This window comes from Moschus berezovskii, chromosome 3 (assembly GCF_049115385.1).
Source record: "Moschus berezovskii isolate FMDL1 chromosome 3, NW_MosBer_1.0, whole genome shotgun sequence".
Taxonomy (NCBI): Eukaryota; Metazoa; Chordata; class Mammalia; order Artiodactyla; family Moschidae; genus Moschus; species Moschus berezovskii.
In genome coordinates, this window is record NC_142462.1 from 121,133,010 (window position 1) to 121,159,136 (window position 26,127).

General features: G+C 45.3%; 1 protein-coding gene across 1 annotated transcript in view; it reads left to right on the forward strand.

Moving 5' to 3' along the window:
• CNTNAP2 (contactin associated protein 2) overlaps nucleotides 1-26,127 on the forward strand; it is a 1,655,962-nt gene that overhangs the window by 1,450,930 nt on the left and 178,905 nt on the right. Inside the window, exon 19 of the mRNA XM_055420199.2 lies at nucleotides 18,665-18,901. Coding sequence (XP_055276174.2) covers nucleotides 18,665-18,901 — 237 coding nt within the window. The remainder of the gene's footprint in view (nucleotides 1-18,664; nucleotides 18,902-26,127) is intronic.

A 26,127-nucleotide genomic window follows, 5' to 3' on the forward strand; every position in this document is an offset into this window, starting at 1 on the left:
CTGCCTTTTGAGCTCATAACCATTATCTAATAATGCTCACCAGCCTCAGATCTGAAACTGAATTTTTACACCAGTGTGTTCCACGTCTTCCAGTTGTCAAGCACAAAAACTTACTTTTTAAAAAACTTCCTAACTGAATACATCAAACTGGTTTGTCTTCAAAAGTTTCCTTTTTTTTTCCATAGACATGGGAAAACTCACATAGTTGTTTTCCCTCATTCTCAGGAGACAAACCAGTTAAGTGAAAGCTGGTTTTGTATGCAGCTAGGCTTCCCAGAGGGCCGGGTCCCATTAGAATGAGATCAGGATGGGCTGCAGTGTGCATTTTAAATCACCATCCATGGCCACCATTATTTCTAAACCCAAAGGCACCATTAGAACCAGGGTGTATTTGCAGATGTTTCTTTACACTTGGGTCTATTGAAAAAGGGAGAAATTAGAAATGATTATTTTAAACTTTCCCCAACCTATGGAACAAAAGAAATGACAATAGGCAGGGACACATCATAGTTTAAAAAAAAAATTGATGTATGTGGGCTTTGAGCTATGTTTCTGTAGGAGAATCTTAGTAGCAGAAAAGGCAAACACATCATTGGGAACAGGCACAGTCTCTCTTCCCCAGCCAGGGCCCTCTGCCTTAGACATGAGATCAAAGACTTCAAAGAGGAGAAAGCCATGCCTTCAGACTGTGTTTCTTGGAACAATTGTCCTCGGTGCTGAAAACAGCACAGAGCCTTTGGCGAATCATTGAGTGAGTGAGTGAGTGAAAGTCATTCAGGCATGTCCAACTCTTTGTGACTCCATGGAGTGCTTAGTCCATGGAATTCTCCAGGCCAGAATACTGGAATGGGTAGCCTTTCCCTTCTCCAGGGGATCTTCCAAGCTCAGGGATTGAACCCAGGTCTCCCGCATTGTGGGCAGATTCTTTACCAGATTCTTTACTGGATTCTTTACCAGATTCTTTACCCCTTGAGTGGGTAGCCTATCCCTTCTCCAGCGGATCTTCCCAACCCAGGAATCGAACCAGGGTCTCCTGCATTGCAGGTGGATTCTTTACCAACTGAGCTATCAGGGAAGGCAAATCCTTAATTCTGAGCATTCACATATTCTCACGTGCAGTGCCGTCCAACCCGGCCTCAGACTCTGTCCTGCTTCCAGGAGCACTTTCGTGGTTTCCTTTCTGTCAGAGGGCAGGGTGGCAAGTAAGCCTCCAGGCAAACTCAAGCAGGACAAGTCACTAAGCCCCAAGTGCTTCTCAGAAACCATTCCCAGTGTTCCAGAAAGTGTGTGTGTATGTGTGTGTGTGTGTGTTCGCACACACGCACTCATACGTAATTTCTAGGTAAAATATATGCATATATATTTACAGACACATATGCACATACACAGGTTTCCTGGAAACCATTTTGAGGTTGATTTTCTATACATGAGGAGAGAACTATAGATCCATATAGAAAACCTCTTGCAAATATTTCATGTAACAACTTATTTCATGTAAGAGTAAATTTATTTCACACAGCAATGAGTACATTCATTCTTTTTCCGCCGATGTGGTGCAAAAAGAGGGCCATGCTTGAAGAATAGAGGGGAAAAAAATATTAAAGTGAAATTTTAGTTGTCAGTTTTGTAATTGAAGCTGTCTCCTCACTTGAAAATATTGTTCTCATTGAAGTGGAAGGAAAAGAGGAGCTGGCAAATGCCCCCAAATGTTAATTTCCCCAGACAAATTACAAGTATATACACAAAGATTTCAGGAGGGCTCTTGCTGTGATGGGGGCATCCATCATTCAAGGCCACATATAACAGTGCCCTGAGGGAGTGGCCCAAATTCATTCTTTTTCTCCTTTTGCCTTTCTCTTCTTCTTATTTCTACTTCTTTCTCTCCTTTTTTTTCCTTCTTCTACCAAAATGCAAGCAAAATACAACTTTTTAATGACAACCTCATTTTCTGGAACTCTGGAAAGTTCATATTCCTGAACTTATTTACTAAAAAAAAAAAAAATGCACTGATTGCCAATTGTTTCTTGGTTTTTTTGAGGCGAATCTTTGCTTTTTATCCAATATTCTATCTTCTTTGATAAAACTATCCTCAAAAATTATAAATGGAGCTAGAAATACACTGCCAACATGTCTAGAATTTTCTTTGCAGGGAGATAGAAAGGGTTATAAATGAAAAAAAATCTGACTGTGGCCAAAACTGGTTCATGATAACATTAATCTATTTATTAATTCAACAGTACATGCATGCATGCTTAGTCATGTCCAACTCTTTGCGAGTCTATGAACTGTAGCCCACAAGACTCCTCTGTCCATGGGATTCTCCAGACAAGAATACTGGAGTGGGTTGCCATTTCCTCCCCTAGGGATCTTCCCAACCCAGGGATCGAATCTGAGTCTCCTGCACTGGCAAGCAGATTCTTTACCACTGAGCCACCTGGAAAGCTCATTAACTTGACAAATGTGTGTTAAATACCTAATATGTGCCAGGTGTTGTGTTGGACTCTGGAGATACAAAATCAACTAAAATGCAGTGTTTGCCCTCAAGGAAATTTTGGTCATCAGTATGTCGATTACCAACTGTGGCTTAGGGTGAGAAAACCTTTGAAATTACTGCATTTTTAATCTATTTAATAAGAAAATGAGTATTTAAGTCTAGTTGTCACAGAAACAAGTGACAAACCTTGCAAAACAAAGCCAGGGAGGTCACTTGCAAACCAGAAAGACAGACTCAACATAAAGGCAGCTCCTGGCCTGGAGAGGAGCCCAGTGGCATTTGGTCTGTCCACTTCTAGATTCTGGGTGACATCACTAACAGTTTTCAGTAAGTAGCTTTTTATTTCAAGAGGCATTTTTGTTGTTGTTCACACACTTGGTCATATCCGACTGTGACCACATGGACTCCAGCACGCCAGGCTTCCCTGTCCTTCACTGTCTCCCAGTTTGCTCAAACCCATGTCCGTTGAGTCGGTGATACCATCCAACCATCTCATCCTCTGCTGCCCCCTTCTCCTTTTGCCCTCAATCTTTCCTAGCATCAGAGTCTTTTCCAAAGAGTCAGCTCTTTCCGTCAGGTGGCCAAAGTATTGGAGCTTCAGCTTTAACATCAGTCCTTCCAATGAATATTCAGGGTTGATTTCCTTTAGGATCAACTGGTTTGATCTCCTTGCAGTCCAAGGGACTCTCAAGAGTCTTATCCAGCACCACTGTTCAAAAGCATCAATTCTTCAGCGCTCAGCCTTCTTTGTGGTCCAATTCTCACATCTGTACATGACTACTGGAAAAACCATAGCTTTCACTATCACAGCCTTTGTCAGCAAAGTGTTGTCTCTGCTTTTTAAAACGCTGTCTAGGTTTGTCATTGCCTTTCTTCCAAGGAACAAGCATCTTTTTTATTTCACGGCTGCAGTCACCATCCACAATGTCTTTCAGTTCAGTTCAGTTCAGTCGCTCAGTCGTGTCTGACTCTTTGTGACCCCATGAATCACAGCACGCCAGGCCTCCCTGTCCATCACCAACTCCCGGGGTTCACTCAAACTCATGTCCATCGAGTCGGTGATGCCATCCAGCCATCTCATTCTTTGTCGTCCCTGTCTCCTCCCACCCCCAATCCTTTCTAGCATCAGACTCTTTTCCAGTGAGTCAACTCGTCGCATGAGGTGGCCAAAGTATTGGAGTTTCAGCTTTAGCATCAGTCCTTCCAATGAACACCCAGGACTGATCTCCTCTAGAATGGACTGGCTGGATCTCCTTGCAGTCCAAGGGACTCTCAAGAGTCTTCTCCAGCACCACAGTTCAAAAGCATCAATTCTTCGGCGATCAGCTTTCTTCACAGTCCAACTCTCACATCCATACATGACCACGGGAAAAACCATAGCCTTGACTAGACGAACCTTGGTTGGCAAAGTAATGTCTCTGCTTTTTAATATACTGTCTAGGTTGGTCATAACTTTCCTTCCAAGGAGTAAGCGTCTTTTAATTTCATGGCTGCATTCAGCATCTGCAGTGATTTTGGAGCCCAAAAAAATAAAGTCTGACACTGTTTCTCCATCTATTTCCCATGAAGTGATGGGACCAGATGCCACGATATTCGTTTTCTGAATGTTGAGCTTCAAGCCAAACTTTTCACTCTCCTCTTTCACTTTCATCAAGAGGCTTTTGAGTTCCTCTTCACTTTCTGCCATAAGGGTGGTGTCATCTGCATATCTGAGGTTATTGATATCTCTCCCGGCAATCTTGATTCCAGCTTGTGCTTCTTCCAGCCCAGCGTTCCTCATGATGTACTCTGCATATAAGTTAAATAAGCAGGGTGACAATATACAGCCTTGACGTACTCCTTTTCCTATTTGGAGCCAGTCTGTTGTTCCATGTCCAGTTCTGACTGTTGCTTCCTGACCTGCATACAGGTTTCTCAAGAGGCAGGTCAGGTGGTCTGGGATTCCCATCTCTTTCAGAATGTTCCACAGTTTATTGTGATCGACACAGTCAAAGGCTTTGGCATAGTCAATGAAACAGAAATAGATGTTTTTCTGGAACTCTCTTGCTTTCTCCATGATCCAGCAGATGTTGGCAACCTGATCTCTGGTTCCTCTGCCTTTTCTAAAACCTGCTTGAACATCTGGGAGTTCACGGTTCACATGTTGCTGAAGCCTGGCTTGGAGAATTTTGAGCATGACTTTACTAGCGTGTGAGATGAGTGCAACTGTGCGGTAGTTTGAGCATTCTTTGGCATTGCCTTTCTTTGGGTTTGGAATGAAGACTGACCTTTTCCAGTCCTGTGGCCACTGTATCTTTGGAGCCCAAGAAAACAAAGATAACTGTACTGGGATATAACCAAGTTCTTGTGTTGCATGAAATGGACCGCCACTAGCTTCTAACACTTCATACATTCAAGACAACAGCCCTAGATGAGTTTCTGTAAATCACTCTCTTTATGTATCCATCAGCATTGGCCACAGGAGGCCACATCCCCTCTGACCCGTGAGACTCCAGCCAGGATAATCAACCCACATTAAAGCTGCCTGTACAGTGTGGTGTGTCTTCTAAAGGTGGCAGCCAGTTTGTGAATGGTTTCTGTTGGCTGAAGGACAGATCAGGGCTGGGTAGAACATATCAGCACATCTCAAGGCTTAATTAACATATCCAATAAAGTAGCCACATAAACAAAATGGCTGCGATAAGAAAGAATAATAAGCAAAGGCATTCCATATACCTTCCTTGGTCAGGGAAACAACTTGTTTATGTTTCAAAAAATGAGCTCTACTTTTTTTTATTAATTTTCGACTGTGCTGGGTCTTCGATGCTGCACATGGGCTTTCTCTAGTTGCAGTTAGGAGGGGCTACTCCCGAGTTGTGGTACACAGGCTTCTCATTGTGGTGGCTTCTCTTGTTGCAGAGCACGGGTTCTAGGCCTCTGACTCGTCGGCTCCAGAGCTCAGGCTCAGTGGTTGAGCTACGTGGGCTTAATTGCCCCACAGCATGTGGGATCCTCCCAGACCAATTATCTAACCTGTGTCCCCTTTATTGGCAGGTGGATTCTTAACCACTAGACCACCAGAGATGTCCTATGCCCTCCTTTTATTATTAAAAAAAAAATCATCAAATGGGAATGGCTTTGGATTTCAGGAGGTATATATGTGAGTTCCTCAAATCCCTCAATCAACCACAACTTTCAGATGTGGCTTTTTAAAATCAAAATAGAAATTATTTTAATGTTAACAAAAGCTCGTCCTAAGTATTCAGTCATTTGCAGATTTTCTGGTTGTTCTTTCCTATTATGGTTTCAGCTGGTAGAGAAAACAGAATTTTATTACCTTAAAGAGTCAGTTGTATTTTTATGTTTGGAGTAATAAACTTCAGTGGTTACATGATGGTTTCCTTTTAAACTTCCTGAACAATAAGCTGGTGAACAAATTACTTTGTAGATTTCTATGAACACATATAACAGAACTTGCATAATTTAGGCAAGGCAGGGGAATAGGAAAAGAGAACAGGATTTGAAGTCCAAAAGGTCTGTTTTGACCCTCCCTCTCTGAGTAAGAGAGTGACGTTGGGCAAATTACTCCCCAAGATCTCAGTTACCTTGTCTGTAAAATTAGGATCCATCTCAAAAATGTTGCTGTTTAATTAAATTAGACAGTATTTGAAAACTTCCCATTGTGACTGACACATAGCAGGAACTCATGGAAGCCCATTTCCTTGTGGCACATAAATGTTTCTCTGGCTCCAACTCGCACGTGTACTCACTGAATCAGCGCACTTTCTGAGAGGGCCCCCTTTCACTAGATTCTGTACCACAACAATGAATTAAAAGCAGTGCTCGTCTTCAAGGACCCTTATGGTCAAGAATTCTATTTGGCTCTTCAGATCAGCTGAGCAAGCAAGAAAGTATGGGATGTGCAGTGTTAGAGCAAAGAAGAAGCAACTTGCTAAGGCATAAATGGAATCAATAGAATGTTCCTCATATCTAGAACAGGCACAAATTATGTGTGTAAATAAATGTACAAATAAACAGATAATATAATTCCTAACAGCCATTGCTTCATAGCAAACAATGAAGTTCACAAAGCAGAGATAAAAAGAGGCATTTGATTAGGGACATTTGATTGGGGACAACTTGACCTTTAAAACTGCTCAAGCAAATGACCAATCTGTCAAAAAAATGAAAATATGTCCTGTTTATTAAACTAATAAGAGGGAGAAAAAGCAGTAGGAATTAAGACCATCTCCTAAGCTATAAGTCATTTAATTCTTTTGGACACATTATCCTAAAGGCATCTTATAAGACTTTTGTTAACAAACTTCTATTTTAACCAATGATTATGTCTCAGTTGGTGGAATGGCATTGCTTTCAAGAAACTCACTTTACAAAGGGAATGAGACAAAATTTTTCAACCAAGGAAGGTCAGTGTGAATCAACTAGTTAAAGAATATACTGTTGCTATTTAAAAATTCAAATTCAGTTCAGCTCAATGAAAAAATATTTATTGTTGGAGGTCAGGGGCTGGAGGAGACTACCAGGCAGATTTTCACCCTGCAAAGCTCACCCTCTAGTGAGGATCCAGATGCGTAACTAAGGCGTTCAGCTCCCCACGTCCCTGTCCCTCCTCTCCTTCCCTTTCTCTCCCCCTCCTCCTTCCCAGGATGAGAGAGGTCAGGTGGACCCCACACATTACCTGCTTATTTGCAGAAATCTTTCTCTGTGGAAATGTTTATATGCATACGTGTACAAGGCCTCAAGATGATGCCAAAACCATTTGTGTGTATATTTGTATTTGTATATACATTATTTTTTCTAGAAATGGGACAATATTGTTGTGTTAACTTAGTTTGTGGTTTCTTAACTTAGTTTGCTCTCAAATGATTCAGGAATTAGTGTTTGTATGTGAGTGTGTGTGTCTGGAAAAAGACATGGCAACCCACTCCAGTATTCTTGCCTGAAAAATTCCAGACAGAGGAGGCTGGCAATGTGTGTATATATTGTTGCTGTTTAGTCGCTAAGTCGTGTCTGACTCTGTTGTGATCCCATGGACTGTAGCCCTCCAGAGTCCTCTGTCCATGGAATTTCCCAGGCAAGAACTCTGGAGTTGGTTGCAATTTCCTTCTCCAGGGGATCTTCCTGACTCAGACATCAAACCTGCATCTCCTACATTAGCAGGTGGGTTCTTTACCACTGAGCCACCAGGGAAGCCCATGTCTGGGTATACATATGTGTCTTATATGTATGTGTGTGTTCACAGAAATGTGGTGAAATATTAAAAGTTAGGGAGTCTCGGTATGTGGGATAGGGGAGTTCTTTGTACTAATCTGAAATTTTTCTGTAAATTTGAAATTATTTTGAAGTATATCATTCTTCTAGATCTTTTAAAAACAAGTGACTCAAGACCCTTCGCAGCCCCTCTCCTGCCTTCTTTCCCACCCGTTACCCCACCCTTGACACCGAGTTAGTTCCATTGATATCATGGATTAACACTGGCTTCTTCCCAGGAGGTGTTGAAATACACCTGAAAGATACCAACAGGCAGGGCTTTCCACAGACTATGAGGTCAGTTCTCTGAGACTTGGCCTCAGACGTATCTTTCTAAAGCGCAGGAGGCCGCCACTCTTGGACAGAAGCTCCAGACCCCATGCGGCTGCGTTCCTCCGAGCTTTGTTCATCACGCCCATCTCCTCCTTTAAGGGAGCACCCTGGCCGCCCTGTGCGTCTTACCAAGATGCCCTCGCTTGTCGGGACCGGCTCAGAGTCCCCTTCTGAGTGCCTCCTCCGGCCCTCCCATCACCCACACCAGAGAGAGCCCTGCTCACCTCCTGCTGTCCGGGCCCCCACACTCCGTGATTCTAAACCTCAAGCTCCCTTTCCCCGGATCCACAAGGCTACTGTTGGACTGAAGTTATGACAGACAGCTGTGGGGAGGGGGGCCCTTGGAGGTGCTCTGTGCGTGGCTTGGGGCTCATAGCAAGGAGTGGGCGCATATCCTGACCGGATCAGTGAGTGAGAACCAGCCTGGAGGGTATAAGGAGGAAGTGGAGGTGAGGACGCCAGTCACCCAGCCAGGGGTGACCACAGCAGAGCTCGGGAGATGCACCCAGGAAGCAGCAGGGTCAGACAGTGAGGGCAGGGCAGGGCGTTCCAGTAGCCTTGTTTGCTTTGAATCAGTAAACATTGCTTGGAATCTTACTCTGTGTTAGGCCCACGCTGATAACAAGAGCAAAGGTACCCAGACTTTTCCCCCAAAGGATCCACAAGTTTGTTCTCTTAAGTCTGCTGCCTGTTACTTTCTATACAAAAGAATCCTTGACATGCCACTCCCTTTTTCACCAGCTTCTTCCAGTCACTTCCCCCTGAATTTTAGCCATGTTGACTAAAATCGGTCATCCCAGCTGTTTTTGGTGATTAACTTAAATGTCATTTACTGCCTATTAAATCTCAAAGAGCTGCCTGGCTTAGAAGAAAGCTCTTAATAAATATATGAAGAAAATATGGAAAAGACTGGGTGCCAGCCGGATCAATATGGGCTCAGTCTTAAAGATGGGCATGTTTTAAAGTCCACAGCAATTCAATGATTTTCCTGACCTGGGTCATAGAGTCAAGTATGGTGGCAACACCAGGACTAAAACTCACAACCTTTTGATTCCCGCCCTCTGCTTGCACCACATTAATCCCATACACGTGTCTCGGCTGGAATTTGCTGCTGTGGCATCTTCATATCCCTCGAGCTCCCGAAAGCATCCTAACCTGTTAACTGCCACTTATGCCAGTAACACTTGTTACGGGTTTTAGGAGCACGACCCTGGAAATTCTGGAGGCAGACTGTCTTCCTGTTTAAGACACTAGTAAAGTTGTTCAGTGCTGTTGGCTCTTAAACTCCAAGTGAGATGGCCCCCCGACTCCTACACAGTCAACTCATAGACCATATAGTTTATTGATGTGTTTCCAGTAATAAACTTTATACCTGTGTCTCGTGGGAAGCACATGCCATTCAGGCTAAACGTAGGAGATTTTTTTCTTTGGTGTTTTTCTCCTTTGTGTGGATTCAGACACTTGAAGCTTATTGCATAGAAACTGACCTGGCAGTGACCTGACCTTTAGAAAGAATGGTGGGAAAGCGGCTACAATAGACATGTATGCACCTGGGGAGACAGAATAAGTAGAGGTGAACGTTAACCCATCTGGGTCCAATGTCGTTGGCCCAAAATGATTATGGTAAATTGAAGAACACATCAAACAAACAGAATAAAAAAAATTCCAGAGGGAAATTCAGAGTGGTACACTTGGAGAAAAAAAGTAGATTTTGCCAATACAGGGCCAAGAGAAAAACTGGTTGTATTTCAGGATAGTGGGGCCTTGGGAGCAGAACAGGAAGTAAGTTTAAACAGAGCTGGGCCTTGCAGATTGCCCTGGAAGGAACCGGGCCTGATTCAGGACCAGGATACACACAGAGGGGTGGCAGCCAAGGTCTCCAGGAGCAGAGCTACATAAAATTCATTTCATTTTCTTACTGATGATTAATTAAAAAACAGTGAATGAGAGCGATCATTCTGAGCAGTGGAATTCATCCATGAAAGAGTTTAATGACCCTGAGGCTGGGGAGGCAGTGTCTGTTCTGCAGCAATTTCTCCTAAATTTTATAGAGGCTGAACAGAGCTTTCCAGATCCAGGGTAGCAGGGATAAGGTAGAAGAGAGCTTTGGAAGGCAGAAAGGAGGAAGCAAATATTAAAGTTTGTTTGCAGCAGGAGATAAAAAGAAGGAAGCCTGCATTTATGGGTTGAATGTCTGCATCCTGCCCCCAGTTTCACATGTTGAAGCCCTAAGCCCCAGTGCCATGGTTTTGGAGCTGGGGCCATGGGTGGTACAGTCAGCCATTTGTGCCTGTAGGTTCCACCTTCATGGATTCAACCAGACACGGATCAAAAATATTAGGGAAAAAAAATTCCAGAAAGTTCCAAAAAGCAAAACTTGAGTTTGCCGTACACCATTAACACACCAACACCATTTATATATAATATATTATATTAGGTATAATAAGTAATCTAGAGATCAAATTGCCAACATCCGCTGGATCATGGAGAAAGCAAGAGACTTCCAGAAAAACATCTATTTCTGCTTCATTGACTATGCCAAAGCCTTTGACTGTGTGGATCACAAGAAACTGTGGAACATTCTGAAAGAGATGGGAATCCCAGACCACCTGACCTGCCTCTTGAGAAACTTGTATGCAGGTCAGGAAGCAACAGTTAGAACTGGACATGGAACAACAGAGTGGTTCCAAATAGGAAAAGGAGTGCGTCAAGGCTATATATTGTCACCTTGCTTATTTAACTTATATGCAGAGTACATCATGAGGAACGCTGGGCTGGAAGAAGCACAAGCTGGAATCAAGATTGCTGGGAGAAATATCAATCACCTCAGATATGCAGATGACACCACCCTTATGGCAGAAAGTGAAGAGGAACTCAAAAGCCTCTTGATGAAAGTGAAAGAGGAGAGTGAAAAAGTTGGCTTGAAGCTCAACATTCAGAAAACAAAGATCATGGCATCTGGTCCCATCACTTCATGGGAAATAGATGGGGAAACAGTGGAAACAGTGTCAGACTTTATTTTTTTGGGCTCCAAAATCACTGCGGATGCTGATTGCAGCCATGAAATTAAAAGACGCTTACTCCTTGGAAGGAAAGTTATGACCAACCTAGATAGCATATTAAAAAGCAGAGACATTACTTTATCAACAAAGGTCCATCTAGTCAAGGCTATGGTTTTTCCAGTAGTCATGTATGGATGTGAGAGTTGGACTGTGAAGAAAGCTGATCATCGAAGAATTGATGCTTTTGAACTGTGGTGTTGGAGAAGACTCCTGAGAGTCCCTTGGACTGCAAGGAGATCCAACCAGTCCATTCCAAAGGAGATCAGTCCTGGATGTTCATTGCAAGGACTGATGCTAAAGCTGAAAGTCCAATACTTTGGCCACCTAATGCAAAGAGTTGACTCACTGGAAAAGACTCTGATGTTGGGAGGGATTGGAGGCAGGAGGAGAAGGGGACGACAGAGAATGAGATGGCTGGATGGCATCACTGACTCAATGGACATGAGTTTGAGTGAACTCCGGGAGTTGGTGATGGACAGGGAGGCCTGGCGTGCTGTGATTCATGGGGTCGCGGAGAGTCGGACACAGCTGAGTGACTGAACTGAACTGAACTGAGAGATGATTTAAAGTATTCAGGAATATGCAAATACAATGCCGTTTTGTTTAAAGGACTTGAGCATCCAAGGATTTTGGTGTTGGAGGGGGCAGTCCTGGAGTTAATCTTCCATGGATTTTGAGTTAGTCATTGCTCAGTAGCTCAGTCATGTCTGACTCTCTGTGACCCCATGGACTGTAGCCTGCCAGGCTCCTCTGTCCATGGGATTCTCCAGCCAAGAATACTAGAATAGGTTGCCATTTCCTACTCCAGAGGATCTTCCTGACCCGAGTATCTTGCGTCTCCTGCATTCCCAGGTGTATTCTTTACCACTAGTGCCACCTGCAAAGCCCATGGATGCTGGGGGATGACAATTATTAGTCTTCGATGAGGTCATGAGGGTGGGGCCTTTATAACGGGATTAGTGCCTTTAGAAGAACAGACCAGAGAGCTGGATTTGTCTCTCTCTCTCCCATGTGTGCACTTGGCTAGAACAGGATTAGTGCCTTTAGAAGAACAGACCAGAGAGCTGGATTTGTCTCTCTTTCCCATGTGTGCACTTGGCTAGAAATTGTACCTACAAGCCAGGAGGACTCCCACCAGGAGCAAAATTAGCCAGCACTTCGATCTTGGATTGATAGCCTCTGAACCTGTGAGGGTGGATTTCTGTTTCTGTTCTTTAAGACACACAATTACGGTAATCTGCTCTAGCAGCCTAAGCTAAGACAACTGCCAATATGGGGACTCAGAAAAGCCAGTTTGCTGGAATGACTGGGTCAGTGACTGTGGATGCAGGCAGTTCACACTGGCGGGCAGACCAACTGTGAAGGTCTCTTCCCAGCTTCAGAGTTAGTGATGTCGTAGTGGCACCTTGCAGTCAGCCAAAGTGGGTGTGTTTACACCATGGGAACAGGCAAACACTACAAACCAGGGTTCCCCCCAGGAGAGCCACTGGTGTAACCTTTACCAGCACACCCCTGGATCAGTTAGATGAAAGTTTTGTGGGAACCTGGGTCCCTGGAGTTCTCACATTCATGGTACACCTTAATGTTTGTTGCTGCTGTTGTTTCTGCTTTAATTTCTAATACACAGTGGCACTCTGCAATTATCTCTTATTATCCATCCAGAGTGATTCAGCATTTGTAGACTCTCCTGGCAAACCATCATTGAAAACGTTGTTTCTATGGGGAAATAGGTCCAAGTTGCAAGCTACTGACTTCAAAATAAACTTTTGGGAAAGAACCCATCAGTGAGCTGGGGACTTTTTCAATTCTGGATCCTCCTGGGAAAGTTAGAGAACAAAACGAGTCACGTCTATTTTAAAAATACAGGTTGCAAAACTTATCCTAAGTGAAAAGGCAAAAGGAATAGAACTTGGAGGAGAAAAAGATGAGAAACAATTTAATAAGAGGGATGGGTGCCAGCTGGGTTTTTGTTTGTTTGTTTGTTTTTCTGCTGTGAACATCAGGGATTTGGTTGGACAGAGGGAAGAAAACCTTTGTGGTATTTTTCTGGGGTGTATGGATGTGGATTTTATTTTAAATATTTCCAGACGTACTTTCCACATTCAAGGGTAGTTTACATATGATCTGTTCTGAGGACCAAGAAATGGTTAAGACAGAATTACTTGTCTACATCAAGGTCTCCAAGGTTTATGAACCTAAACCTACAGATGGCGTAATGTGTTTCAAATTCAATAAGTCTTTCATAAGAATCTTAGAATATTAGAATAACTAGACACCAAATTTTTCATTGTTTTCCATCCAAAAACACAAGTATCAAAAGTTAAACAATCTCATATCAGTATAAACCCTTAAATCAAGCATTCTAAATCGATACTCTTTGATCGTTTAATGGGGGAAAAGATGAGATTTGGGGCTTGTGAAGTTAGTGTATTTTAGTAATTCATTCAGAAGGGTTGGGCGTATTATTTTCCTAAATGAAATCACAGTACCCTGATTTGCAATTTCCTTAAAACGATCTGAAACAATGAAATGACAGCTGTAAATCTGCCACTTGGAACTCTAACTGGTTCTCAGCACCCCCCAGCTGCTCCAACAGTCGGGTTACGACGGACATGGTTTCAGAGCAGCTCTTGTAAGCGTGGTGTATCCCTTCCTCCAAAACAGATGTGAACTCATAAAGTTTCCTAACGATGACTCCGAAATCCGCCAGAAAGTATTCTCGGTGGCATATTTTTGGTTTGTTTACCCAAAATCCCTATCTTGCCCCATTCCCCTTCATGATCTGCCTTGAAATGATTGTCGCCAGTTTAGCTGAGAAGTCTTGTAAGTTCTCACCACCCCCTACCCCCAGGCACACCATCCTTTCAGCTCTGGCTCTCAGGACCTGAGCTCTGTATCCCTGAGCATTGCCTCTTATCCATGCTGATTCTCAAAACCCTCTGAGTCGGACTCTCCAAGCTGAGCACCAGGATTTTAGCTGGCTCCAGGGCCTGTAGAGGAATGTGTCGGGAACCCAGTGCCACCTGCTCTCTGGGAAGAAAATACCTGGGAGGGTCTGACACGGGGAGCTTAGATCCTGCCAGCGTGCGCTGCACCGTGATTCAGGCACCTGAGGTCTCGGTGGCTTTACCCGCCTCCTCAGCCTCTGAACGCCTCTCCCACCACCAGGCCCAGGTGCTTTGCTCCTTGATCTTGAGTTTCACATATCTAATAACGTTTATCTCTTCCTGTGCATCAGCCCGGTCCACTCAACTCTGGCCTGTTCCAGCCCTCTGGCCTTGAGCTCTAGCCCTCCCCCTACCCTCTTCTCTCCTGTGTGGCCCAGCCAGACCTGTCCTTAGGTGCTGGCCCCTGCATCTTCTGGTAGAACCTTTCTGCTGGCAAAACAGCCCCCTTGGTGCCTTTGCTCCAGGCGGCTTGCCTGTCCTCCCTGAACGCTCCCCTCCCTCACCACCAGATGCTGGGCACCATCACATCAGCGGGTCCTAGGAATGTGCGTCTGTTCAGCTCGGATGTGAATGACTGGGAGTTAGGAGCGCCTGTCTCTCTCACTGTTTCTCCAACTCCCAGCCCGAAATGTAGAAGTCTGGTGAGTCTTGGATTCCTAACCCTAGTGAGCACAATATTGTTAAAGAGGAAAAAAAAAAAGTAAGCTCATGTGAATTTCACCTGGGCACAAAGCTCCTGTTGCAGACTCTCTGACCCCCCAGGGTTCTTGCATGCTGCACCCTCAGCTAGAAAGGGGCTCATCTTCCCCTTCACCTTTACAAAGGTGAAGAGCTTCTGGCTCTTTCAAGTTCTTTTCACCCGGGAAGTCTTCCTGGAGCCCTGGAGACAAAGCTGGTCACCCTAGTGTTCCACGTGCCTCCTGTATCAGCCTGATCCTGTGCTGAGCACACTGCCTTCTGGTGTCTCTTAGCATAAATCCTCCTCTAGATAGAGAGCATCTCGAGAGCAAGGATTGTAACCTCAACACCCGGCATGGTGCCTGGCATGCGGCTGGAGCTCAGTAGGTACTTGCTGAGAGTAGAAAAGCCAGCGCAGCAGCCTCCGGGCCACAAGGAGTCTTTCTCACCTAAACTGCCAAATGGAGCCCAGAGCTCTCACCACACGGTGTTCACAAGGGTCGACGTGTCTCCCCTCCTCCACCACTAGACGGAGGGCTCCTCAAAGGCAGCGATGCATTTGCTGCATCTTTGCATCCGGCAAGGCATGCAGTGAGCCGCGTGGATCAAGTATTTGTTGATCCTGTGTTTCCCAACAAAGACAACTCTTGGCATTTTGATCAGGACAACTCTTGATTGTCTAAGACGGTCCCACACGCACAAGACACTCAGCTTCACCCCTGTCCACCAAATGCCAATAGTACCCTCCCTACATACACACACACACACACAGAGACCTTTGCAAAAAGCCCTTGGGTGGGACAGCCAGAACAGGACTGCCCAAGCTTGTGGTTAACAGAGCTCTGCACCATGGCTCAGGGGAAGCAGGACGAGGCACCCCCTGCTGCAGTGCTGGGGGGCATTATAAGTGTGTGGGTGAGGGGGGGTCAGGTGTCATCTGTGGCCTGAATCTGTTCAGTTCAGTTCAGTCACTCAGTCGTGTCTGACTCATCGCAACCCCATGGACTGCCGCATGCCAGGCCTCCCTGTCCATCACCAACTCCCAGAGTTTACTCAAACTCATATCCATTGAGTCAGTGATGCCATCCAACCATCTCATCCTCTGTCATCCCTTTCTCCTCCTGCCTTCAATCCTTCCCAGCATCAGGGTCTTTTCAAATGAGTCAGTTCTTTGCATCAGGTGGCCCTGAATAGACACTGGTAACTGTTTAAGGTGAGGGCAGAGAAATAGCTTGCCAGGCAGTCAGGCAAGAAAAGGGAAATTTACTAGAGGGAAAAGAGAGGGTGACTGGCGCTTGAGAAGAACCAGTGTCCTCCCTTCCTGACGGGGTCCTTCTTATACCCCACCAATGAAAAATTCTCTGAAGGGATGGTTAGTTTTTAGCCTGTAGAGGTCTGGAATCTGGTGGTCTCGCAGCTTGGAGGAGATAGGCACCAGTGAGAAAACAGAATGTCACTTGGTCAATTTGGTCAGTCTCAAGGATCCCTGTGGTTTTATTCTTTGTATGCGAGGTCAACATAATGAGCCATCTTATCAATGAGACCCCATGTGGGCCCCATCAGTAACCTGTCTTTGTAAAATGACTGAGTAACCTTATTGGACCCCTGTCGTATATTCCAGGCACTAGGCTAAACCATGGGTTCTTTAATCATCCGACAACTTACGAGGCCCCAGTTTCCAGAGGAGGAAACCGAGCCTTAGAGTGTATCAAGCCGCTGACTAAGTTAACACGGATGGGTACCAGCAAAGCCAAGGTTCACCCACGATCACTGTGTAATCACTGCACCATGCAAACTCTCTCTGTACAAGGCTTCTTTCACAACCACGAACTTCCAGATTCCCAGAGGAAAAAATCCTTTTAAAATGGGTCCCCTCCTTTTAATTATAATGTAGAGCAGTTTCACAAAATACTTTCTGTATAGTGTTCCACCTATAATGCAGGAGACCCAGGTTCGATCCCTGGTTTGGGAAGATCCCCTGGAGAAGGAAATGCTTACCTACTCCAGTATTCTTGTCTGGGAGACCCCATGGACAGAGGAGCCCAGTGGGCTACAGTCCATGGGGTCACAAAGAATTGGACAAGACTGAGCAACTAAACTGCAAGTGTTCATTTAGTCAGATGGCGAGTCTTAACAAGAATAACGGGTTCCACGGGCAAGGAAGTGTGGGAAATGCTTTTAAAGGGCACACAAGAGTAAGCGGTAAAACAGTGCCTGTGAAGACAAGCAAGTCTTGCTGGCGGGCCCTAACCTTTCACAGGGAGTTAGGAGGTGGTTTTAGAACATGGCGAAGTAAATATTACGGAAAACTACAGCAGGAGCTTCTCTGCCAGGAAATGAGTAAAAACTATTAGCATTGATTAGGCCACAGAAAAAAACTGATGAAGGATGAGTGACCTTTCTTCTAATTTCTTAATAATAATAATAATAGGTACTATTTATTATGTGCTAATTACTTTACCTTTTGTAATTCTCTCTGTTATTACCGCCCTTTCACATATAAAGGGCTCCCCTCATGGCTCAGACAGTAAAGAATCTGCCTGCAATACAGGAGACTCCGGTTTGGAGGGAATGGCTACCCTCTCCAGTATTCTTGTCTGGAGAATTCCATGGACAGAGGAGCCTGGCAAGCTACAGTGCATGGGGTTGCAAAGAGTCGGACACGACCGAGCAACTAACACTTTCACATATTAAATACTGAGGCATAGAGAAGCGGGCTAAATGACTTCTTCTAAAGCCATATAAGCAGTTAATGGCAGCACCAGATTTGAACCCAGTTCCCTGTAATTTCAGATCTTGTGGTTTTGAACATGATACCCAAAGCCTCCCAGGGCATCATCAGGGTTCCGGGACTTTCCTGGGTGAACCTCCAAAGCAACTCCCGTCTCTGCCCATGAGTGCCTTGAATTAGTGGTGCATGTGATACTGTCACAGGAACGGGGACCCCTTCCGGGGCCAGAGAGTGGGCTGTCATCTAACACTTGGAAATGAATTGTCCGACGAGACAGACACCAACAAAACAGACTTTGCTGGGAAGCGGCACCCGGGCAGAGAGAAGCAGGGTCAGGGAACCAGGAGGACTGCTCCGCCATGTGGTTCGCAGTCACAGCTTTTGCGGTCATCTTGCTTGGTCCATGTTTGTTCTGGCTGAGGGCACTGCTGTGCATTGCTCAGCCAAGGTGGATTCCAGCAAGAAGGACTCTGGGAGGCTGCTTGCCTCCTCCCTCTTTCGCCCCCCCACCCCCCAGCAAATTCACCTGGTTAGTTTTCAGGGGCAGCACGGTGTTCCGTATCGGGACCTCCTGTTGTGAGACAGCTCGGGCAGGGGCACCTGGCCAAGGCAGGTAGTTTTGGTCAACAGTTCCCTAACAGTAAAGCAGTGAACGTGTGAGAGTGTTAGTTGCTCAGTCATGTCCGACTCTTATGGACTGTAGCCCACCAGGCTCCTCTGTCCATGGGATTCTCCAGGCAAGAGGACTGGAGTGGGTTGCCATTTCCTTCTGCAAGGGATCTTCCTGACCCAGTGATGGAACCCAGGTCTCACTTTATTCTCAGCATCACTCTTCAACCTAAATTAGTTATTTAGTCTAAGTACTAAATGTGAAGTATTCTTTTTTCCTGGTATGATTTACATCTCTTAATTTTACAATTACAGTTTTGAGGTGACAGATTGCTATACTCTGTTATGTGCTTTTTCTATTTTCATGGTGTGTTCGTGTTGATGAAGTAACATCCCTTGCTTAGACATTTTCCCAGTCTGACCGCCCTCCTGGAGTCGGTCCACCCTCCAGGAACGGCCGTCGTGGCCACGACGGAGCTCACCGTCTGCCCAGGTTAAGTTGCAGACGGTGTTGCCATCCGACTCCTCATCTTGCCATTTCCTCTTTCCTTTTCGACAGACGTGGGTGCGTTTTTTGAAGAGGGAATGTGGCTGCGGTATAACTTCCAGGCGCCTGGGCTTGGAGCCCGGGATTCAGGCAGCAGATCGGAGAGCTCTCCGGACCCGCAGAATGGAGCCCTGGACCTGACGGGCGAGGAGATCCGTTTCAGCTTCAGCACCACCAAGGCTCCCTGCATCCTCCTCTACGTCAGCTCCTTCACCACCGACTTCCTGGCGGCGCTCGTCAAACCCACCGGTAAGGGCGAGGATCCCTAGCCTTCTATCTTTCAGTGCTGGGGGACAAATGAGCTTATGGTCGGTCTCTAGGAGACAGCTAAGCGGTTGTAAGGCACATACACACCAAACCCCCAGGAGCCCATTTCCTCCCTGAAAACAGAAGCTCTAAGACCCTTAAAACTTTAAGATCTCTCTCTTACAAATGAAAATATTCATTCAGTCAAGGAGCACGTGTCTCTCCTTTCCCAGGGAACACTGAACAGGTTGTAGACATGGAGGCTGCTTCTCTGCAGTCTTGCTCTTTGGTGATGAAAGCTCTGCAGCCTCACTGGACAGCTATTCCAGGGTCGTAGCATCTTAAATACCAAGATTTTTCTCCCATGGGATCTAATAATGATTCTTATTAACCCAATTCAGCTTGAAAGTCACTCAGTCATGTCTGGCTCTGCTACCCATGGACTATACAGTCCATGGAATTCTCCAGGCCAGAATACTGCAGTGGGTTGCCATTCCCTTCTCCAGGGGATCTTCCCAACCCAGGGATTGAACCCAGGTCTCCCACCTTGCAGGCATATTCTTTAACAGCTGAGCCATTAAGTTAGAAAGATAGATGGGAAAAAAGCATTCCTTAGGATTTTCCCTTTCAGAAATTATTTCTGAAGAAATAAGCCAAAAATAAGACAAAGATTCAGCACAAAAATGTTCATCATAGTTTATAATGTTATTTATGATAGTAAGAATTGGCGAGGACCTAGAAGTTCAATTTTAGTAAAATAGTTAGTCAAAGGGAGTCACTGTTTATGGGATACTATGTATCCATTAAGAAAAATATTTGTGAAGAGTAAGTAAAGACATGACAAAAAAATAAAAGGCATGAAAAAGCCTTGACTGTACAATATCAGCCAGGCTCCTCTGTCCAGGAACTCTCCAGACAAGAATACTGGAATGGGTTGCCATGCCCTTCTCCAAAGGATCTTCCCAACGCAGGGATAAAACCCTGGTCTCACCCATTGCAGGCAGATTCTTAAGCATCTGAGCCACCACAGCAGCCCCAATATTGGTTTAGCTCTATAAAAAGATGGATAGAAAAAAAGACAATGATGTGAGCATGAAGTATCTCTGTTTCAATAGTTGACTTGTCTCTCCCAGGTAATAGTTTCTACGTTTGTCAAATGCTCTTAATAAGCCACTGTCACTGTTCTCATCAGGAAAAAATAGTAAGTAAAATCAGGAAGTAAGGAAGCAGAAAAGTGTGCAAGTCCTGCTCTCCAGGATTTCACACGTTCTTTCTTCTGCATCAGAGTAGATAGCTGTTTAATCCACGGATGTTCTCCACCCTCGTGTCCCAGGCTCTCCTGGGTGGGCAGGGAGCCTGGCTCTCAGCCCTGGCTCTTCGAGAACATCATGAACACGCCCCAGTAGATGCCGTATTGTCTGCTCCTCAAGCTGCCACCACATTCTCATCTGGTCCCAAGTCTCTGTGGTGACTCACTGCCCCACAGCCTGTACCAGCCCCTGCAAGCACTCACGCGTGTGTTTATGGGCACTCGCCACGTGCAAAGGCTCTGACTAATGTGTCCATACTAATGGCTCCCACGTAAGGAAGCCGGAAGCTGTACTGTGTTTCACATGGATGAATTCCCAAGAACACACACTCTGTAAGGCAGAGTCCGTTCTACCCTCTTCCTGAAGGTGACTGAATGGAGTGCAGAGAGGTTCAGTGATTTGCACACTTGGCCAGTGATGGCACAACCAACTGGTATTCCTGAGCCCGGATCCAGAGTTCTCCAGCACTCTTTCTCTGCTGCAGAGATCTCCAGAACACACAGGGCATTTGCAAAGTATAGACAGCTTCTCTCTAGGGGTTGCAAGGCCATCCTCAATTGCTGCTGGAAATTGGCTTTTTCACACTCCAAATACTACATATTTTATGAATTGAGATTTGAAGCTAGAAAAATTTGAGGAACTCATTCAGGAAAAAGAAATCAATAAGGACTAAGCCAAAATATCCAAAAAAAAAGAAAGCAATAAATAAAAAGTCTTAACTAAATTCCCTGGCGTCCCTCAAGCTTAACATGTTGGGAGCTGTATTGTCCTCAGTGCTCCTGGAACCTCCCCGCCCCCTTGGTTCTGATGGTGATGCTGCGTCTCAGACACGGAACACACAGCCTGGCATCATCATGACCACTCTGTCCTTCCCCCCTCCTGTGGGTCCATTCCCAACGAGTCCTGTGGCTCCTGTTCTTTTTTTTTTATTTTACAATATTATATTGGTTGGTTTTGCCCTACATTGACATGAATTCGCCCCAGGTGTACATGAGTTCCCCCTCCTGAACCCCCCTCTCACCTCCCTCCTCCCTTTATCCTCCCTCTGGGTCATCCCCACACACCAGCCCCGAGTATCCTGCAACATGCATTGACCCTGAACTGCTGATTCGTTTCACATATGACAACATACATGTTTCAATGTCATTCTCTCAAATCATCCCACCCTCACCCTCTCCCACAGAGTCCCAAAGACTGTTCGATACAACTGTGTCTCTTTTGCTGTCTCGTATACAGGGTTATATTTCCATCTCTCTAAATTCCATATATATGTGTTAGTATACTGTATTGGTGTTTTTCTTTCTGGCTTACTTCACTCTGTATAATAGGCTCCAGTTTCATCCACCTCATTAGAACTGATTCAAATGCATTCTTTTTAATGGCTGAGTAATACTCCATTGTGTATATGTACCAAAGCTTTCTTATCCATTCGTCTGCAGATGGACATCTAGGTTGCTTCCATGTCCTGGCTATTATAAACAGTGCTGCGATGAACATTGGAGTACATGTGTCTCTTTCAATTCTGGTTTCCTCGGTGTGTATGCCCAGGAGTGTGATTGCTGGATCATATGGCAGTTCTATTTCCAGTTTTTTGAGGAATCTCCACACTGTTCTCCATAGTGGCTGTACTAGTTTGCATTCCCACCAACAGTGTAAGAGGGTTCCCTTCTCTCCACACCCTCTCCAGCATTTATTGCATGTAGACTTTTGGATAGCAGCCATTCTGACTGGTGTAAAATGGTATCTCATTGTGGTTTTGATTTGCATTTCTCTGATTATGAGGGATGTTGAGCATTTTTTCATGTGTTTGTTAGCCATCTTTATGTCTTGGAGAAATCTCTGTTTAGTTCTTTGGCCCATTTTTTGATTGGGTCATTTATTTTTCTGGAATTGAGCTGCAGGAGCTGCTTATATATTTTGGAGATTAATCCTTTATCAGTTGCTTCATTTGCTATTATTTTCTCCCATTCTGAAGGCTGTCTTTTCCTGTTCTAACCACGTCCTTCCCGAGCGGCCCCTCCTTCACTTCCCCACTGCTACCCTCCTGGCAAATGTCTTCTGATTCACTGCTTCCCGACCCATGTCATGGCACACATGGCACGTTGTATGTGAATGGCACCTGGGCAGATGGATGAGGTTGTGTTTGGGAGGCCACCTGCCCAGGGACTCCAGCCACCCTCTCCTCCTGCAAGTCTGCCGAGGCCTGAGGGGGGCCTGCTGCTGGTACCCCAGAGCCCATCCTCGGGGTAGGTACACCTCAACACATGCCCAGGGGGCTCCGTTCCCACCATCACTCTGCTCCCAGTCACCCCATCCTCCTCAGCCAGAAAAGATCTTCCTTCACACACAGCACCCCTACCAAACAGTCAGGAGCCACAGGAGGGGTCCCTAGTCCCACCACCTTCCATCAGGACCCACCAGGCTCCCGGGTGAGAGCTCAGGGTGCAGAACCAGAATGTCTGGATTTGAATTGTGCTCCTGTGTTTGCAGACTGTGGGGTCTGGAGCAGTCACGGGCCACACCAAGCCTCGGTTTCCTCGTCTGTAACACAGTGACTCCTCCAGAGCAGTGTTGTGAAAGTCAAATGAGTTAGTGAGTGTAATGCACTGCACACACACATGTATAGTCAATCCTAAAGGAAATTAACCCTGAATGTTCATTAGAAGGACTGATGCTGAAGCTGATGCTCTAATACTTTGGCCACCTGATGTGAAGAACTGACTCATTGGAAAAAGACCCTGATGCTAAGAAAGCTTGAGGGCAGGAGGAGAAGGGGACGACAGAGGATGAGACGATTGGATGGTAATCACTGACTCTATGGACTTGAGTTTGAGCAAACTCCAGGAGACAGTGAAGGACAGGCAAGCCTTGCGTGCTGTAGTCCATGGGGTCGCAAAGAGTTGGACACGACTTAACCATTGAACAACAACAATAATACACACACACGTGTGTGTGTGCGTGTTAGCAGTAGTTATCCAGAGCCCACTGATGGAATCTAGTTTCCCACATACTGCGGCCACACGTCCCTACACGTCCTTTTCCGGGAACTCCCTACCCTCCAAGCACCCCGAGGATGTCCGCCCAGGTGCCCACCCCGCCTCCCTTGTCTGGGAAAGCTCCGCCTTCCTCTGTAGCTTCCTCCCTGCTCTCCATTGCGGACCCAGGTCAAGCCTCCGCTCCTTTCAGTGACTGCTCCTTCCTTTCAACTCCTGTCACACTTACCTTCACTGCCGTTTGGCTCTAGTGCTGCGTGGCTACCCGTCTCTGTTATAAATACGTTCTGTCTTCCCAGCAAGATGAAAGGCCCCGCACTCTGTCTCCTGCCTACAGTGGGTGCTCTGTGAGTGTTTGCTGATGGCAGTGATGATGGCCAGGAGAGAATAAATCTGTTAAGCACATTATTTGCTGCAGCCAATAAAAGAGCATTACCTTATAACTGCTTTAATTCACTCGGGAGATAAACATGAGCTGCAGGAAGTGAAGTGTCTCTCCATCTTAATAATATTTTATCTTAATGAACAAATATTAATATTCTCCTTCCCATCATTTAGTGTTTCTCTTGTGCTATTATTTGAAATAAATAAATATATTATTTAAATTTTATTATTCCAGAATATTGCCATTCCTGTTTATAGATGCTCACTATATATAAATTTTAAGGTCCAACTCATCTTTTTCCTCAAAGCAAATCATTTCCAATGCCATTAAGTAAAGCAGTTAGAGGAATTTTAAATCATTTTTACAAAGTCCAAGAAAGCCAGAAAAGAGAGAAAATAATGAAAACAACTTAATACTGATTTTAATGAGCTGGAAAACATAAAGGGATCAATGACAAAGAGACAGTAGGGAAAAAAATGTCCAGAGTTTTGTTGTTTTGTGTGTGGGGTTTTTGTTTTGTTTTGTTTTGTTGGCATAATTCCTGGTTCCTCTGACTTTAACTTCAAGGGCAGAGCCCTCTCTTACTTCTCTTTGTATCCCCAGATCAGGCACGACCTGGACTGTACTAGGGGTGAGAGGTGGGTGTCTGTCTTAGAAGTGGACTCCACACTTATAACCAGCCAGGTAGTCCACTTCCGGACCTTCAAAACTTGGTTCCATGGTGCTTTGCACAGGGCACTAAATAAGTATATTCTAAAGAAATGAATGTTTATATGATGAATGAATACAGCTGTATATTTTTAAAACTGGATATATATATATATGGAGTCTGAAAAATGGTACTGATGAGCCTCTTTGCATGGCAGCAGTAGAGATGCGGGCATAGAGAACAGGCTCGTGGACTTAGCGGGGGGAGGAGAGGGTGGGACGGACTGAGAGTGTAGCATTGGAACATATGCACTGCCATGTGTAAAACAGACAGCCAGTGGGAAGTTGCTGGATAACACGGGGAGCTCAGCCCAGTGCCCTGTGACAACGGAGAGTGGGATGGAGTGGGGGTGGGGGGGAGGGTTGGACATATGTGTACCTGTGGCTGATTCATTGTTGAAATATGGCAGAAATCAGCACAACACTGTAAAACAATTATCCAATTAAAAATTTAAAAATAAACATCACCAGTAAAAAAAGAAAGGAAGAAAGCTGGCTGTGATCATACAAAGTCAGAGCACCAGACGTAACGTGGGAAATAAAAACTGAGGGCAGTTGACTTGTTTTCTGCTGCATATAGCCAAACGACTTTCCTAATCATCTCCTTCACTGCCAAACAATAGACTGTTCTTAACGCCGTTTCAGTCAAGAAAAAATGGGGTAGATCACTGAGCGGTGGGGAGAGACGCCGCTCCGGGAAAGGAGTGGCATGTTCAAAGGTCCCGAGGAAGGAAGAAGAGTCATATGTCCCAGGGAATAAGCCCAGTGCAAGGTAGCTTGAAAGGAAACAGTGAGAGCGTAGATGACTTGATTTTAAAACAAAGTAACCGGCGATCTTTCAGACAGGACATCATCAGCTGTGTTAAAAATGTGTGTCTTCATCCCGTAAGCAACTGGAACATTTGAAGAGTTTTATGTGAACCAGATAACTAATTAATTATACGTTTTTGAAAAGCTTACTCTGCAAAGAAAATATGGGAAAGAAGAAGAAGCAGGGGAACCATGGTCCATTCACTCAATGAGTATTTATTCAGCACCTACTGTGTGGAGAAGGCAATGGCACCCCACTCCAGTGCTCTTGCCTGGAAAATCCCATGGACAGAGGAGCCTGGTGGGCTATGGTCCATGGGGTTGCAAAGAGTCAGACACGACGGAGCAACTAACACACACAGTGTTTCAGGCATTATTCTAGACATTGGGAATTAAGTCATGAAGAATATAAATAGGGATTTCTCTGGTGGGCCAGTGGTTAAGACTCTGATCTCCCCACGCAGGGGTCCAGGTTTGATCCCTGATCAGCAAACTAGATCCCACATGCAGAAACGAAGACCTGGCACAGCCAAATAAACAAGAAAGAGTAAAATATTTTTTAAAAAACAGGATATCAGAAAGATTCTTACTTTTGTGGAACTTACATTTGAATGGAAGAAGACAGACAATAAATAAATGAAGTGCAGTCTGTAGTATGTTGCATGGAAAGAACTCTCATGGGGAAAAATAAAACAGAAAAGGAGGCGGGGCACCTGGTCAGGGGAAAGCAGTGGGTAAACTGTGCTTTTGATAAGGAAGTCACAGAAATAATCACTGAGAAGATAATATTTGAACAGGACCTAAAGGGAGTGAGGGCTCATCCATGTAGGTAGAGAGCTGGGAAGCGAGCGCCCCGGAAAGAAGAACCAGCAGGTGCAAAGGCTCTGAGGCAGGAACATGCTGGCATCTGTGGAGAAAGCAGAGAGGCCTGTGTGGTCAGACGAGGAGTGAGCCAGGAGGAGAATAGAGAGAGGCTGAGTCCGAGACAATGGGGACGATCACAAAGGGCCTGGCTGGCCAGGA